Source organism: Rosa rugosa, chromosome 1 (genome assembly GCF_958449725.1).
Source record: "Rosa rugosa chromosome 1, drRosRugo1.1, whole genome shotgun sequence".
NCBI lineage: Eukaryota > Viridiplantae > Streptophyta > Magnoliopsida > Rosales > Rosaceae > Rosa > Rosa rugosa.
The window spans coordinates 28,609,361-28,625,680 of record NC_084820.1 but is presented as its reverse complement, the minus strand read 5'-3'; the positions used below and the strand labels follow the sequence as shown (position 1 = coordinate 28,625,680).

At 37.9% G+C, this 16,320-nt stretch overlaps 2 protein-coding genes and 1 long non-coding RNA gene across 6 annotated transcripts; 2 read left to right on the top strand and 1 right to left on the bottom strand.

The window, feature by feature from the left end:
* Positions 1-3,025: 3,025 nt before the first annotated feature.
* Positions 3,026-3,873, top strand: LOC133724529 (uncharacterized). The gene is made up of 2 exons (XR_009853754.1): positions 3,026-3,302; positions 3,487-3,873. It is a non-coding gene; the product is annotated as an uncharacterized LOC133724529 (long non-coding RNA).
* Positions 3,874-8,132: 4,259 nt separating this feature from the next.
* LOC133724522 (pentatricopeptide repeat-containing protein At1g11290, chloroplastic-like) lies at positions 8,133-12,046 on the top strand. Of its 4 annotated transcripts, none has more exons than XM_062151277.1 (3): positions 8,133-10,234; positions 10,685-10,780; positions 11,469-12,043. In XM_062151277.1, the coding sequence occupies exon 1, from the start codon at positions 8,249-8,251 to the stop codon at positions 9,983-9,985; it is 1,737 nt and encodes a 578-aa protein (XP_062007261.1). In that variant the 5' UTR covers positions 8,133-8,248; the 3' UTR covers positions 9,986-10,234; positions 10,685-10,780; positions 11,469-12,043. The 4 variants fall into 4 exon arrangements, with proteins under 4 accessions (XP_062007261.1, XP_062007262.1, XP_062007264.1 ...); XM_062151278.1 differs by having other exon boundaries at positions 10,668-10,780; XM_062151280.1 differs by lacking the exon at positions 10,685-10,780 and having other exon boundaries at positions 11,449-12,046.
* Positions 12,047-12,197: 151 nt separating this feature from the next.
* LOC133724524 (G-type lectin S-receptor-like serine/threonine-protein kinase RKS1) lies at positions 12,198-15,579 on the bottom strand. The gene is made up of 7 exons (XM_062151282.1): positions 14,402-15,579; positions 14,140-14,268; positions 13,760-13,962; positions 13,393-13,603; positions 13,075-13,312; positions 12,707-12,857; positions 12,198-12,594 (listed from the first exon to the last, which is right to left on the bottom strand). Exons 1-7 carry the CDS (start codon positions 14,901-14,903, stop codon positions 12,307-12,309), a joined length of 1,722 nt encoding a protein of 573 aa, XP_062007266.1. The 5' UTR covers positions 14,904-15,579; the 3' UTR covers positions 12,198-12,306.
* Positions 15,580-16,320: the final 741 nt, after the last annotated feature.

The following is a 16,320-nucleotide window of genomic DNA, read 5'->3' as shown; positions in this document are numbered from 1 at the left end:
ACTTCTAGAATGAAAGCAATTAATCAAACCATATGGAAAGGGAATGACTAGCTGCTCTCCTTTTCCATTTCTTTCGCTCATAAACCTTAAAAGGTTTGGCTATGATGTCCTCGTCAAACTCCTTTCAGATTTTCTTGTCCTTTATTTCTGGTGGAGGTAACAAAATATTGAAGACTCTAGCAGCCAAACTACTCGAATTAAAGGACCAATCTAATAAACAAAGATGAGCTCCCAAGTAGTGTGCCAGTTCTTCTTCTAATAAACAAAGAAGACCCTGTGTACCCACTTCTCACAATACCAATCCCACAGTAGCCACTTTAACCAACCATATTTGCAGAAAAAAAAAAATTCTTAGGACCTCTAACCATAACCCAAAGCAGAGAAAAACAAAGGGCAGAGAATATCTAACTTGACCTCATCGAAATAAGACAGAAACACTAATCTTATTCTACCAATCTTTTTCTGGCAACTCATTCAATCAACTCAGCCAATAACAACAAAAGACCTTTGATCAATTCCATACAATAATCCAATAGACAAATATAACAGTTAATTACAAACATATTGGTATAAAAAAAATTGGCCCAAACCTACCTTCAAACCTCTGAACCTAGAAATGAACAAAGAAATAGCTGCTTCAATATGTACATCCTCTAGATTAAGCACACACTACATAAATAAAAAAACCAATTCAAACTATGAACAATTCAATCAAAAAATTTCAAGTTTAAGAACCAAAATCACAACCCAAATTTTCACCCTTGTTAATGGTTGTGATTTGAATTTGGATTTCCTCACCTATACACGAACTGAGAAACTCTCCCACTCTTTTTCAACCTATAAACCACCCATCAAAAAATTGTTTACAGAAAAAGCGGACAATCAGAGAAGACGATAAGTAGAAAAGAAGAAACTAAATCCAAACTCATAAAACAAACCCAAACCTTCCTCCGGAACTGGACGATTACCTCTTCTCCTTTCACACTTCCTTCCAAGACGATCACTAAACTTCAAATTCCCCGGAGCAACACAAAACAAACCCAGAATCAGATCCCTCTTCTCCTTCTTTCTAAATCTAGATCGATCACTCATTTTTTCCTTTCACAGTCTCTCTCCCTCTCTCTCTCTCTCTCTACACCCAAACAAATAGAAGGTCTCAGAAGCAACCGAAAACAAACCCAGAATCAGATCCCACTTCTCCTTTCAGAATCTAGATTGATCACTCCTTTTTTCCTTTCAGTCTCTCTCCCTCTCTCTTTCTCTCTTTCTCTCTCTCTACACCAAAGCAAATAGAAGGTCTCAGGAGCAGCAATCGGGAAAATTGCATCCTGCAATGGAAATTGAAACAAAAACGAAGGGCAAAACCGCCAATTCAAAATGAACAGTGTTTAGGAACAGTAATGAACCGTGCTAGGAATAGTGATTCAGCTTTAGATGTATGTATAATTATACATATATCTCTACTACTATAATTGGAGGCCCTCTTTTGGTGTCAAAGACTTCACCAAATTTTGAAAGTGCCTATAATACCCTTCAATAACATAATTATTAAATTAAGTTAATAAAATATAAACTACTATAATTGGAGGCCCTCTTTTGGTGTCAAAGGCTTCACCAAATTTTGAAAGTGCCTATAATACCATTCAATAACATAATTATTAAATTAAGTTAATAAAATAGTAAATTGAAAAAAAATACCAAAACCACCACTATTCTATGTCTAAAAAATAAATAACCACTATTCTTTTTAATTGATCTATTTTCCATTAATATCACAATATCACATTATCACCCGCGAAAAACGCGGGCACGTTGCTAGTAAAAGTAAAATGAGAATGATACTGTTGAATGAATAGTACTACAGTGACCTGCCCCGTTTTGCCCCTGCATTCTCTTTGGTTTTTTACTTGATTTCCCTGACAGGTGTATGTCTTCATTGCAGTCCGAGGCTTTCCGCGTGGCTCTGTTTCCTTGCTCCATGAAGAGAGAACAATGAAAGAGAAATCAAGAACGATCGAGACCTCGAGGGAGTCCAGGTGTGTTTCTTTGCTTTGCCCGAAGAGAGAGAGAAAGTGAGACATGGAGATAGAGAGAGGTGATATTCATCTCAGCACGAGGTTAGTTGTTCTTCATCACGAGAGTGATCAGAGAGGTGCACAAAGAAAGAAGTTCCCAAATTTCCAATTGTTGAACCTTGATTTTGTTGATTCAATTTTGAATTGTTCTCTCATTCTGATGCGGGATATGTATTGGATTTGAAAGTATTGATTTGGGGGTTTATACACTTATTACTTTGTTGTGTTTGCCTTGATATTTAGAACAACCAGAGGAACAATTTCTGAACATCATCTTCAAATTTTGCAGGTATGACAAATCTGCTCTGGCTTTTCTTCAAGAAAGGTCTGCCCATAAAGATTTACTTCGTTCTTTTCTTAAAGCCTTAGTCTTTTTCATGTTGGTCATTGTGGTTTTGACTCCTATACCTCAATTTGGAACCACTGCTTACTGAACTGGATATTTTACAAGCAAGCCAGCCCTCAAACACTATTAGATTAATGAGTAGCTACTATATGGTACGTTCCTTTGAGTATTTAATAATCATGTTTTAGGCTTTTAGAGAAACATTTGCAGGACCTTTATGGTAACTTTTGCTTCAATGTATGAACTGGCAGCAAAGCAATTGAAATATCAATTGCATACTCAACATCATGATGCGGTTACTTATTCCTTTTTTCATTAGTGAGCATATACGAAACATAATGCAGATAGATCGATCAATAAGATCAAAGCTATGTTGTTAGAGAAAAAACTTTTAATTCTTTTCTAACAAATACATGAAAAAATTTAAACCTGCTAACAATCAATTCTTTTGTACCCTCCCTTAAGTTGTTAATATTGGTGTCATTTGTTTCGAAATCAAAAAACCCAATCAAAAAATCATCTTGGTGCATTTATTTCAATTTGATTTGAGTAGTATGTTTAAGTCCATGAAACAACAAACAACACCAAAGTAATAAGTGATGGTAACCTGATCATAAGCAGGGGACTTGACACTGTTGCCAAATTGCATTGGCTATTGCCAACTGCATAATTTCTGCAGTGTCTTTATGAATACCTTAGCTTCTTCAATATATTGGTCCCTGCTTCCCTACCATGTAGAAATTCATGATATATTTCCCCATTTGTTTTTCAGTGTGTCAAACTTGATCGGCTTGCACATTATCTAGATTCTGATATTGCTTCACCCTCCATGGCATGTTAACAAGCAATGCGAGGATTTGCTTCCATCAGAGTTTGTTCAGGTATGCCCAATCAACTCTCTTTACTTGGTTGATCCATGCAAGTGATGCAACACGTGCACACACATATTCAAGTATTGTTGGATGTGTCTGACCTGGATGGCCTAGGTGCATTCCAGTAGGAGTAACTGATGTAACTATGGCATTTGTATTGTATAATTAGCTTTTGCTGCTTATTTGTTTTCAGAAACTGGTGGAAGAATCACACTGAACTGTTTGGAGATTTAAATCTTCCCAGAACTTCTTGGTAATACTGAGCAGTAAATGTCGACTAAGCTGCATAGGAAAGGGCCAAAGCCAACGTGGATTCAGCTCTGGATAGAGTACGTGTGGGTGAAGTCTCTCCTCCTTTTGTTAGATTGAAACCTGCTATTTTTTTTTATTGATAGGAATTCTTTGCCAATGATTTATAATCAGTTCATGGAGAATGATAATACATTGGTTAAATGGAAAATGATGATACATTGATTAAAGTTGAGTTATTAGCTGTATTGGGAGTATGTCTCCTCCTTCATTGTGGACACTTTTTGTAGTTATTAACTTTGAAATCTGGCCAAGTTACCAGTTTTTTTAACATGTAAAACAAATAAACAATATATAATATACAATCTAAATTCAGGACCATTAAATCGAATGATATCGATCATATTTCCGCAGCATCGCGCGGGTACACTAACTAGTAAGAATAAAAATACTTTAAGAAACAAGCAGTTGTTTAGAAATTGTTATGAAAGGCCCTTAAACTCCTCATGTCAAATCTGTTGGGCATTGATTGATGTGGTTGTTCCATCTTCGGTATAGAAGGTCATTGAAGATGTATTCTCATCATCTGCATCTGTAGAATATTGTTGGGTATATGGGACCAACGATCTGCCCTGGGAATATCCTAGCTGCCGAACTTTAAATCCTTTACTTGCTGATATATTTCTGGTAGAAGTTGGTGGATGACTTGAGTCATAAACTCTCGCAAGCGTACGAATCGTGTCAAGATAAGGAAGTATTAAGCCCAAAATTATCGTACCACGAGGATTAGTGGCTAACCCATAATTATTGGGTAGTCGGAACTAAAGACACTTAGCATGCAAAAGAAGAACAAAATAAACAAAAGGGCTAAATACAAATTACTACCTTGTGGTTTAGGTCCAAAATCAATTCAGTCCCTGAACTTCTAATTTCATCAAAAACACCCCTGCACTTTCAATTTTGATCTAATAGGTCCAATTTGTTAGTTTTCCGACAATTGAGTTATTTAACTTGTTAATGTGGATCATATATGGCCTATGTTTTATGATGTGGTGTCGAGGTGGTCTGCCTTGTCAATTTAGGAGTGAGTCCTACTATTAAAAATAAGGGGAAATTACTGGTCCCTCCTTTAACTTTTGGTGCGTCGACAGTTCAGTCCCTGTTATTCCAATTTTAACAGATAACTCCACAAACATTCAAATTTCACACAATTTGATCCAAAATTACCATTTTACCCCTCACTTATTTTTTTTATATATCTAATATATACACACACACACACATATATATACATATATCAACATATACATACATACATACATACATACATATATATATATATATATACACACACACACACACACACACATATATATACATTATATATACACACACATATATGTATAAAATTATACATATATTTATATATCTACATATACATATACATATACATATACATATACATATATATATATATATAGATATACACACATTAGATATATAAAAGTTGTGAATTTTTTTTATAATATGAAACATAAACATAGTATATAGACTTACCAAATACATAAACACATTAGATATATATATATACATACATATACATACATACATATATATATATATATATATATATACAGCAACGTTCCAAAGAGGACGTCCGCAAATTTGAAAACTACGGATCAAACACGTGTCATCCATTGGTTGGTCGTTGAAATTTCAACGGAGTCAACTTGATTTTCAAAGCTTATATGTGGGTCCCACCCATATCATCTTCTCTGTCTCTCTTCCTCTTCCTCTTGAAGGATCCAGAACAAGGGGACTCGTGCATGGTGGCCAGTTCATTCCGGTCTTTTTCTTGAGTTAAAGCGGCTACAAAGCTAACAAAGGTCGCACTGCTGCAGTTAGTGAAGTTAACAAAGGCTACAAAGCATCCTTACAAATCATCATGAACTATCCAATTTCTATTCCAATTTGTCTCTGTTTTATCAAATCTATGATAAGAAAAATACTGCACCAGAACTTCCAATTTCCCGGTCTTTTTCATCTTTTTTTATCATCCACTAATCTAACTCAAATCATATAAGAACCCATAAGGCCATAAGCTGCCAAAATTTCCAAGCAACCCATCGCAATCCATTAGAGAATCATGACCATATTAAGCATCAATCTCCCTATCTGAAAATCTCAGTTCTTTTTTCTTTCATTTTGAGTAAGGAATGAACGTTGGGTTTGAATCAATGATTTTTGGCAGCTCCTGATTAATTGAAATTTCGACTCCGACCACCGTCGATTCCAGAAGCGGCTTCTGCAAATTCAACTCCATCTTTTAGAGCAACCTCAAACCAACCAATGTGTCTCCAATTCTCCCATGTCAGCATTCGCGCCTCCAAAATGATGAAATCGAACTGTCAGTTACTTTCAGACTCTTCAATTTGAATCATAGCCTATATTCAAATTGTTCAGAGACCATGAACTCTAAGATTTTATAGATCCAGATCCCCACCAATGACACATACCACCAGGAAAAAAAAAACTTCTATTCTTCCTCCAATTCTTCTTCTCCCATCTTGCGATGCAAACCTCATCAAAAAAGCTCCAAAGAAAATGATGATTTCAGCGACCCAATCTCATTCTCAACCTTCCTATGCTCCATCAGAACCAGAAACGAATTCACCCAGTGACCAATTTTCACTTCCCGAAAGAAACCAAGTCAGACCCACACCTTTACTGAGTTCACTCAGATGATTTTGTTGGGCATGATGTTTTTGCTGGCAACAATGATGATTAGAAAGGATGAGAGTCGAAGGGGATGGGATTGTGAGATCAGTGGTGGAGGGGAGGAGAGAATGTGAAGTTAGAGCAGAGCTTGAGGCGGCAGTGGCGGTGGTGGTGGATGGCTGGTTTCTTTAGGGAATGGGAGATGAGCAGCAACACTAGAAAGTGCTGCCCATTTCAAGATTAACACTTTCTATTCAATCTGCTTCTGTTTTTGGATTTGGAGATTGGAGAGACGGAGAAGGATCGGGATTAAGAGAAGATTCAGTCTTAGAAAACCATATTAGAGTTGGTCACGGAGGAGGAGATGTGGGTGGAACCCACATGGAAATGAAGTTGATTGACTGGCTGACACGTGTTTGTCCGCATTTTTCATTCTTCACGGACGTCCTCTTCTGATCCCTGCTGTATATATATATATATATATATATATATATATATATATATATATATATATATATATATATATGCATATGCATATGTGTATGTATATATCTGCATATGTATATGTACACACACACATATATACAAATAAATATATATAAAAAGAGAGAGAGAAGAATAAAAATACACACACACATATACATACATATATACATACATACATACATACATACATACATACATACTCACACACACACACACACATATATATATATATACATATGAATAAAAGAGAGAGAGAGAAGAATAAAAAAAAAAACAAAAAAAAATAAGTGAGGGGTAAAATGGTAATTTTGGATCAAATTGTGTGAAATTTGAATGTTTGGGGAGTTATCTGTTAAAATTGGAATAACAGGGACTGAACTGTCGACGCACCAAAAGTTAAAGGGGGGACCATTAATTTTCCCTAAAAATAAATAGTTTTTCAACAAATAATCCAACTATTTGAAAGAATATTAACGAATTGGACCTATTAGATCAAAATTGAAAGTGCAGGGGTGTTTTTGATGAAATTAGTTGTCCAGGGACTGAATTGATTTTGGACCTAAACCACAGGGTACTAACTAGTATTTATTCAATAAATTTCCAGCTAAGTCTATCATAGGCTTTAGGAAGATCTACCTTCCAAGCAAAGAAACCCTTTTGGCCAGTAGATTTTTGGAATTTGTAAAGGATCTCCTGAGCAATCATCATATTGTCTGATATATGTCTTCTTGAAACATAGCTGGCTTGATTGGGACTGATAAGCTTCTGCATCAAAGGTCTTATTCTTGCAACAATGATCTTGGAAATAACCTTGTAAATTGTTGTGCATAGACTGATAGGCCTGAACTGAACCATATTTTGAGGACTAGTATATTTAGGAATTAAGGGAATAATAGTATGGTTCTATCTTGAAGGCATTTTGCACAGTAGAAAAGACATCAGCTGAATATACACTCCAAAATTTTTGATAAAATAATGCTGGAAATCCATCATAGCCCGAAGCTTTCAGACCACCAATAGAGAACATGTACGTGGTCACCTTGCCCGATTAGACCAAGTAAAAAAGAATATTACAACCCTTATATCAACTAGACATATCATCTACTGCCAAATGCCAATACCTGAGATAGCTATGTTCCTTAACGGCTTAACCAACGAATGGCCTGCTCTATTACCACTTCTCAGTACATGCTTCCTAGAATCTGCTTCAGATTTTGCACCCAGAGTCTTAATTTCTTCAAATACTGCTCTTTCATTGTTAAGAACTGGTACAATGTTATTAATAGATGTCCTATGACTCCTATCCGACTGTCCTAAACCCTAAACCTTAAACCGTATATATATCCAACTCATTTTGAGAAGCACACAACAACTCGTTATTATATAGTATAGTATAGAACTCACGGACTCTCAGTTCTAAAAGAAAACGCCTCATGAACTAAGCCTTTCCTCGATTTAACTCGTTTAAGGCTTGGGAAAATGGACTTAACCCCTGTGGCAATATGAAGACCAATATCAACATGACAATGACCCAGAAGCTATCAAAACTAGTTGGTTTCGACCTCTTGTCTGGGTCTTCACCAACCCCTCAAAACCTCACCAAAATCATATCTTTCTGCGCAACATCGGCTTCTTTCGATGTGGGTAGCGCCATTCACGCCATTGTTATCAAGTTGGGTTTTTGTTCGAATGTCTATATATGCAGTGCCCTCGTCGACGTGTACGGCAAATGTGGCAAGTCGTGGAATGCCCAGAAGGTGTTCGACGAAACGCCTCACAGAAATGTAGTGACTTGGAACACTTTGATTTCTGGTTATTTGCAAGCTGGTTCGCCACTGAGAGCAACTCGTTTGTTTCTGGACATGTTAAGGGTCGGAACAGAGCCGCCGACGACGTTCAGCTTTTCGGGGGTGTTGGTGTGTTGCGCACAGTTAGAAGCTGAAGAGCTTGGAGCTCAGGTGCATGGTTTGAGCTTGAAAATGGGGCTTTGTGATGATGTTGTGGTGGGAACAGGATTGATAGATATGTATTCCAAGTGTTGTAACGTTAGAGAGTCATGGCGGGTGTTTAATCAAATGCGAGACAAGAATGTTGTGACATGGACTTCCATGGTTACTGGGTGTGCACAGAGTGGGCAGTCTGATGAGGCAGTGACTTTGGTGAGAGAAATGCTGAGGTTGGGTATCAGGCCGAATTATGTTACTTATAATAGTTTGTTGAGTTCTTTTGCTAGAATGGACTTTTGGGATTGTTGCAGGCAAATCCATTGCCGGATAGTGAAAGAAGGGTTTGATTCCAACGTGTATATTGTGGTTACCCTTTTGACCTTATATTCAGAGTCTAATAGTAGCTTGGAGGACTTCCGTGCGCTTTGCTCATGTGTTTCAGTGTGGGATCAAATCTCATGGAATGCAGTAATTGCGGGTTTTTGTAATATTGGGAGCAGTGAGGAAGCTCTGAAGTGTTTCTCTGAAATGAGGCAGGCCGGTGTTGCTGTGGATTTTTTCACATTTACAAGCATTTTAAGAGCAGCAGGAACTCTTTCAGCACTTGTAGAGGGAAAGAAAATCCATGCTCTCATCTTCAAGAGTGGACATGCTTCAAATTTATGTGTTCAGAATGGGCTTGTTTCAATGTATGGAAGATGCGGTGCCATCCATGATGCAAAGTGGGTGTTTACTTTGATGAAAGAACATGATGTGGTCTCCTGGAATTCATTATTATCAGGTTATGCACATCATGGATTTGGGAAGGAGACTGTTGAATTGTTTGAGCAAATGAAAAGAACAGCGGTCAAACCAAATAATACCACCTTCCTGATTGTACTAACTGCCTGTAGCCATGTTGGTCTGTTGGACAAAGGGCTTGAGTATTTCAATCTAATGACAAATGATGATTTGCCTGAACCACCTAAGGTGGAGCATTATGCTACCGTCGTTGATCTTTTTGGTCGGGCTGGAAACCTTCACGAAGCGGAAGCCTTTGTGAATAGCATGCCAATAGAGCCAGGTGCCTCAGTATACAAAGCTCTACTTAGTGCGTGCCAAGTTCATGGAAACAGAGAACTTGCTCTTCGTTCTGCAACAAAGCTTCAGCAACTGTGCCCAAATGATGCTGCAACTTACATACTGCTATCAAATGCGTTGTTGACAAGAGGCTCCTGGGATGATGCAGCAGGAGTACGGAAGCTCATGTATGATAGAGGAATAAGAAAAACTCCTGGTTATAGTTGGATTTGATTCAACAGTACAATATGAAGAAAAGGTGGATACAACTTTTAAGATGGACATAAAAATACCTGTTCTTGTAGAAGCTGAGACACTCATTCTTTCTCTTCTCCCTTTCTCCGGCCACCATTATATTTTGTAGAAGCTACAACATGGCCGTGGAATCAGATGACGACTAGGACGAGGATGAGAAGGAGTCATCTGATGTTGGAATGGCAGGACTCGGAAAGATTTTGTTCTTAGTTTCAGCTAAACTCTGAGGTATATACGTGATTGAAAATTGTATGCCAACTACCTTGTCAAATATTGAGATGGCTTGTAGCATTGTGTTTGTTTGACACAATTTTACATATGTTGATTTGGCACCATCTTAAATCTTGAGTGTTTTTCTTATTACTAGTGTCAGACTATGTTAATTATACCTGCATATCCATAGTAATGACAACTATACAATCTTAAGCTAGCTAGAACATGCATCTGTAAATCACATCTGAAAATCACTCTGTTCTTCTCTTCTTATTTATGAATGTAACATATAACTCATTCCTCACTAATAATCTGTGCTTGTCTACTAGAACGAATCCTGTTTGCAGCATGAAGTGGTATAACCAACTATCTTATTCTGCAGCTTAGATATTCCTTTCTGATGTCTAGTTCTTGATCAGATTCACAGGATTTTCTAAGCCTAGAGTAGTCTTGAATTGTTTGCAGTGTAGTTCTTTTCCCCGTTGCTGTTACTTCTTCATTACATGGTGGTTCATGGGTTCTTCAGTCCACTCTATGAGCAGCTTGGCATTGAGATCTTTGGTAAGTTATGAATGTATAATTAGTGATCTTTGTTGAAAACCAGCTTTAAAAAGTGGGGCAAACAGCCAAAAACTTGATAATAGTTGTTGCTTTCTATAGTTGATACATTTTTTTTTTGGCGGCTGTATAACTTTTGGTGATGCCACTCTTCAAGGACTGTAAAGTGGGGTAGTTTTATTGAGGACATCAATTTTGATTTTGAGGTAGGAAGGTTGGCAAGATAATACGAAGGCTTTGGAAAGTGCAGGGAAGATTACGTGGTCACTGAGCATTTGCTTGTTCATTGTGATAGAAACAATTTGATATTTGACCTCATAGTTTAAGTCCAGATGTGCTTAACAGTGAAGCAAATGCAGTTAATGATGGAGCTTCAGTCTGGTAGGAATGTCTGCGGTTGCTTAAAATCTGAAGAGCTTAAGTTGTAATGCCAAGTAGATTACAGACCCAGTGCAGAAATGCTATGATGATTTAATGCCAAATGGGATTTAGTCAATGGCTTGTGTGGGAAATATTAGCTTGTAATGAGTGCCCATCTAATAAGTCAAATGATGTTTATGAAAAACCATGTTTATCTTTCTAATGTGAAAATTTCTTAATAAAAATTTATTGCTTTACACAGTTTTGTTTTGAGTTTTTTGCTGAATGATGGGAATCCCGTGTGTCTCAAGGCTCTTCGTTTGTGATGCAGGACTTGGATTTATCACATCCTTACTTTTCGTATTCTTTGTTGGCGTCTTTGTTTCCTTATGGATGGGTGCCACTGTTTTCTCTCTTGGAGAATGGATTATAAAGAAAATGCCTTTTGTTAAGCATATCTACTCAGCCTCCAAACAAATTAGTTCCGCAATTTCCCCAGGTAATACTTTATTTAATTTATGTTTATGCTTGGTGACTATGCATTTTATTGCATGAAGAGAAAATGCACAAGTACTTGAACACAGTAGGATGGAGTTGTACAAACCCCGTGCTTATATTATATAGCTTGTGCTGTCCCAAAAGTTCATTGTACTTGTTCAACCCAAGTGCCCCTGGAGGGTTTTTAACAAAGAACAGCTAAATTTTCAGCCAGAAAAAGTGAAAATTGGATTGTCATAATTAGAGAGAAACCACTCCCATCCTGTACATCTGCCAAGTATAAATTGTGAAAGTGAAAGTGGATCACAAATTTGCAAGATGTAAAATGCTTACTTTTCCAGGGATGCAGCATCTAGACAGAGCACATGTACTTTTGCAGCATACTAAAACCAGACCAGGGCTTGTAATATGACACAAGCCAAGTTTGAGCTGTAGTATGTTCTGCTCGTGAGCATCTCGTATTTAGTTACGAGATAGCTCAAATTAGGCTTGAGCTTGACTACCAAATGTTTTTCTATATAGTTTTTGTTACGCAATTAATAATAAAATAATAAAAGGCGTTTATATGGTAATCATTTCTATAGTAATAAAAAATTAATACTAAACCTTTGCTTAACGCACAAGTTAGGTTTTAGAGGGAACCTCAGTCTTTATCGAGCTTCAACTATAGTTCATGTTACATAATTTATGGAATTAGCATCTCCAGTACTAGCACTGGGGTCTCCACTGGTATAGTTACTTCTATTCAACAGAAATCCAGGTATTCTTGGTGAAGGAAGAGCTGCATCGTTGCCTAACACAGACACAACTTTTGACATGGTTGGCCGGTCATTTGCGTACTCTTGCACGCACAGGAGTGCGATTTGAATGCACCGTTGAACTTCACTTATGGGGTAGGATTCACCCAAAGATGCATCGATGATTTCCAAGGCTCGGCCTTCCTTCCACAAGTCCCAAACCTGAAAACCATTTACAACAGAGGATCAAGTTAATTATCAAAACTAATTGAGTACGCTCATGAAGCCGTGATTTATGATTGTGAAAATAGCTAGACTTAGCTTTTACGCTTACATGTCCAACCAAATTTGAGTCAGGATTATCACAGTAGTAATCGGTGTTCTTTCTGCCAGTAACGATTTCTAGCATCAAAACACCGAAACTGTATACATCCGACTTCACTGAAAATAGTCCTTTCATTGCATACTCCGGTGACATGTAACCACTATGACAACATAAAGAAAAGTGATTATTAAGCAAACCTCTTTCATATATAATGAAACCAAATATGTTGTCATTGGATTGTGTACTTGGTGAGGTTGTGTTTTCAAATTGATTACATTCATTTAGCTTGTGGTCATAACATGGAGGAAATGAAATAACACATGACTAATTAGGACGGAAAATTAAGTATGATATAGATCAAATTGGAGGAAACCTACTATGTTCCAACCACGCGATTTGTATTTGCTTCAATTTGGTTTGCTCCGAATATTCTAGCCACACCAAAATCTGCAATTTTGGGGTTCATATCATAATCTAGTAGAATATTGTTCGCCTTTAGGTCCCTGTGGATGATTCTTAATCTCGAATCTTGATGAAGATACAAGATCCCTCTAGCAACGCCAAAGATAATCTCCAAGCGTCTTGTCCAATCCAGAGATGTTCTTTTCATTTCATCTGGAATATGGTTTTAGATTATATAACTTTCTTGCTTGCTTTAACTTAATTTATGGTACTACATAAAGAGGAAGACATACTGAAAATGAACGAGTCCAGGCTTTTGTTAGGCATGTATTCGTAGATTAGCATCTTCTCTTCATCTTGAATGCAATAGCCTAAGATTCTCACAAGGTTCCTGTGTTGAAGTTTTGCAATCAGCACAACTTCATTCTTGAACTCTTCATTTCCCTGGCCAGAATTTTTGCTTAGTCTTTTCACGGCTATTTCTGTTCCACTAGAAAGCACTCCCTGAAATGAAAATTCAAAACCTTACTTATTGTACCAGAAACTACTAGTATGATAATTCATATTCAGCCCTTGATAATGCATTTACATAGTGCATTTAGAAAAGAGTGAACAACAATCTGAGTTGGAGTTGATTGAGACACTAATTGAGGACAACACCTTATAAACGGGGCCGAATCCGCCTTCTCCAAGCCTGTTCGAATCAGAGAAATTTTTTGTGGCTGCAGATATGGTGCTTAGATCAAAGAAAGGTATATCCGACTTTAATCTGCTATCATCAGGATCTGTTGTACTAGGAAAATCTTCCAAGTAGACTGAAGGTGTGATCACACCAAATGAAAATAGATTTTGTCTTTCCGTACCTGTCAACAATTAAAGAAACCAAGAATTTCAAGTTAACTATTGGTTTTTCTTAAAGCAGCTTGAAATGCTTGCATTTAAGTTTAGTGTGCTATAAGGTACAAATTGAGCAAAATTGATCGACGATAAAAACTGAAAATTTCATCTTGGTAAATCAAGCTGTTGACATAGTGACTTACCTTTTCTCTTCATCTTTGTGGACCAATATGCGATAGAGATCACAACAAAGAACACTAATATAGATGCTATCGTAATTGCCAGCTTTCCCTTCTTGCTAAGAAAACCATTCGACTTCTTTGCGTATTTAGCTACAAACATATATGGCGAAAAATTAACACAATGTACTTAAGAAAATGAGTAAGAGAATAGAATTAAAATGTACCCTCTACTATGATATGTAAAACCAATATTAGATTTGAACAAAGGAGAAGGAAGAATTACCTAATTCAATTGAATCAACTCGAACATATAAATCTTGATTGACATTCGTGTAAGTCCTTGTATCCATCAAGTCCCCGTACCATATCACGCATCCATTCCCTCCGAGCGGGTCACCTGCACTCGAGTATGCCATGCAAGAACAATTCCTTAAGCATTCCTCTTTACATTCTTTCAGACCCAAGGTCAAGTTTACACGTGCAGTTGATGAGTCTGGTGCCTTTACTAGTGCACCTTCACGAACCCTTCTCCGTTTTGACACACGGATACTCCTTTTCTCCTCACACATCCACCCGAGCCATCTCTTAGTACCATGCATGGGGCAACTTAGGTTCAAACCCAGGTAGGCATGTACACTCGAACTCATCGGCATTGTAAGGGTCACAGTTGCTATTTGGACCACACTTTCCATAATCGTCACATATTTCTGCCGGGGCATGCCAGTACTTGTTCCATCGGTGTTCCTGATCTCGCCACATGGACCGTTCGATGATTCCCGATTCATCAAGCACCATCCTTGAGAAGATTGAGTCGTCCTTAATGCCAGTCATGACGGATAGCTCATCTTGATTGTTCACAAAACTAGTGTTGAAGATGAAATTACGAGTCATTTCGGGGATACCACTCCATCTGTGCCCGATCCAAGATCCGGCCCGCCACCGGGGAGCTTGACCGCTGTACAAAAACAACTGCGGAAACCCATCTGGATCAATCCTAAATGAGAAATTCCCGGTTCCCGGATCATCTTGGGACTTCCAAGAAGTTAGGAACCGGTTGAGCCCGGATCGCCGGTTCAGCCCAATTTTCATAAAGGGAAGCATTGTATTTGAAGGATAATCGAACCCTTCCCACAGGCTCCGGCCATTCTAATACAAAACAAAGTTACCTGTATCCAACAACTTGGCCATGGAGTTTTTTGGAGAAAAGAGAGTAACATTAGCTGACCAGAGAGGGAGTTTTCTGTCTTTTCCATATATGACAAGGCCTCCATCTGCATCGATCACTAGAAGTCCAGAGGAATCATTAACAGGGTTGTCTCTATTTGCAACCCAAACAATGGTCTGCTCTGGAACTTTGTTATACCAAACTCCAACGTAACTTTTGCCAGAATTTCCAGGGCTGAAGAACCCTAGCACAAAGAGCTTCCTGCTCGAGACTAAAACCTCGCCGTCTTTGATGGTTTGGTTTGGAGTAATGGAATCAATGGAAATGCAAGAGGGGAGATGATACGGTACCTAGAGAAGAGAGCGAACTGGAAATGAAAAGCAAGCAAAGAAAATTATATTTCATTCAAAGATGGCTGCAGAAACCCTACTACATAGCTTATATACCCCACTAGATGGCTAGGATGGAGACACGTCCCATCTAGCATGCTGATTCACTAAACTCTAATGGACAAACTAATTAAACTTAAGCTCATAATTAAGCTAACAGTGACTAATTAATGAAGAACACGTGCGCTCCATGCTCACGACCAGAGTAAGCTGCTACTGCTGAAGAAAGACTTGCCAAACGGTGCGTTTCATTTAATGAAGCCTTGGATTCCCAGGTTGACTCGTAACATTGCTTCCCCCATCACATCAAACTTGTCCTCAAGTTTTTCCAGCTAAAACTTAAACTGAGGGTACCTTTGCATGATTTCTTGAGCAAATTCCCACGTTGCCTCTTCTGGAGAAGTACCGAACCACTGTATGAGCCACTGTGTGGCAGCAGCCCCATTTTTCTTCACCATGCGAGTCTGCAAAACTGCTGCTGGAGCCCACCTTAAAGTGTATGTGTCGCTCATGTTAGGTAGCTGGGGTTCCACTACCGCAGAGTCACCAACTTTTTTCTTCAAAAGTGACACATGAAACACGTTATGTATTTTGGCAGTGGGTGGAAGTTGTAGCTTGAAGGCTACTTGACCAACTTTCTGAATCACT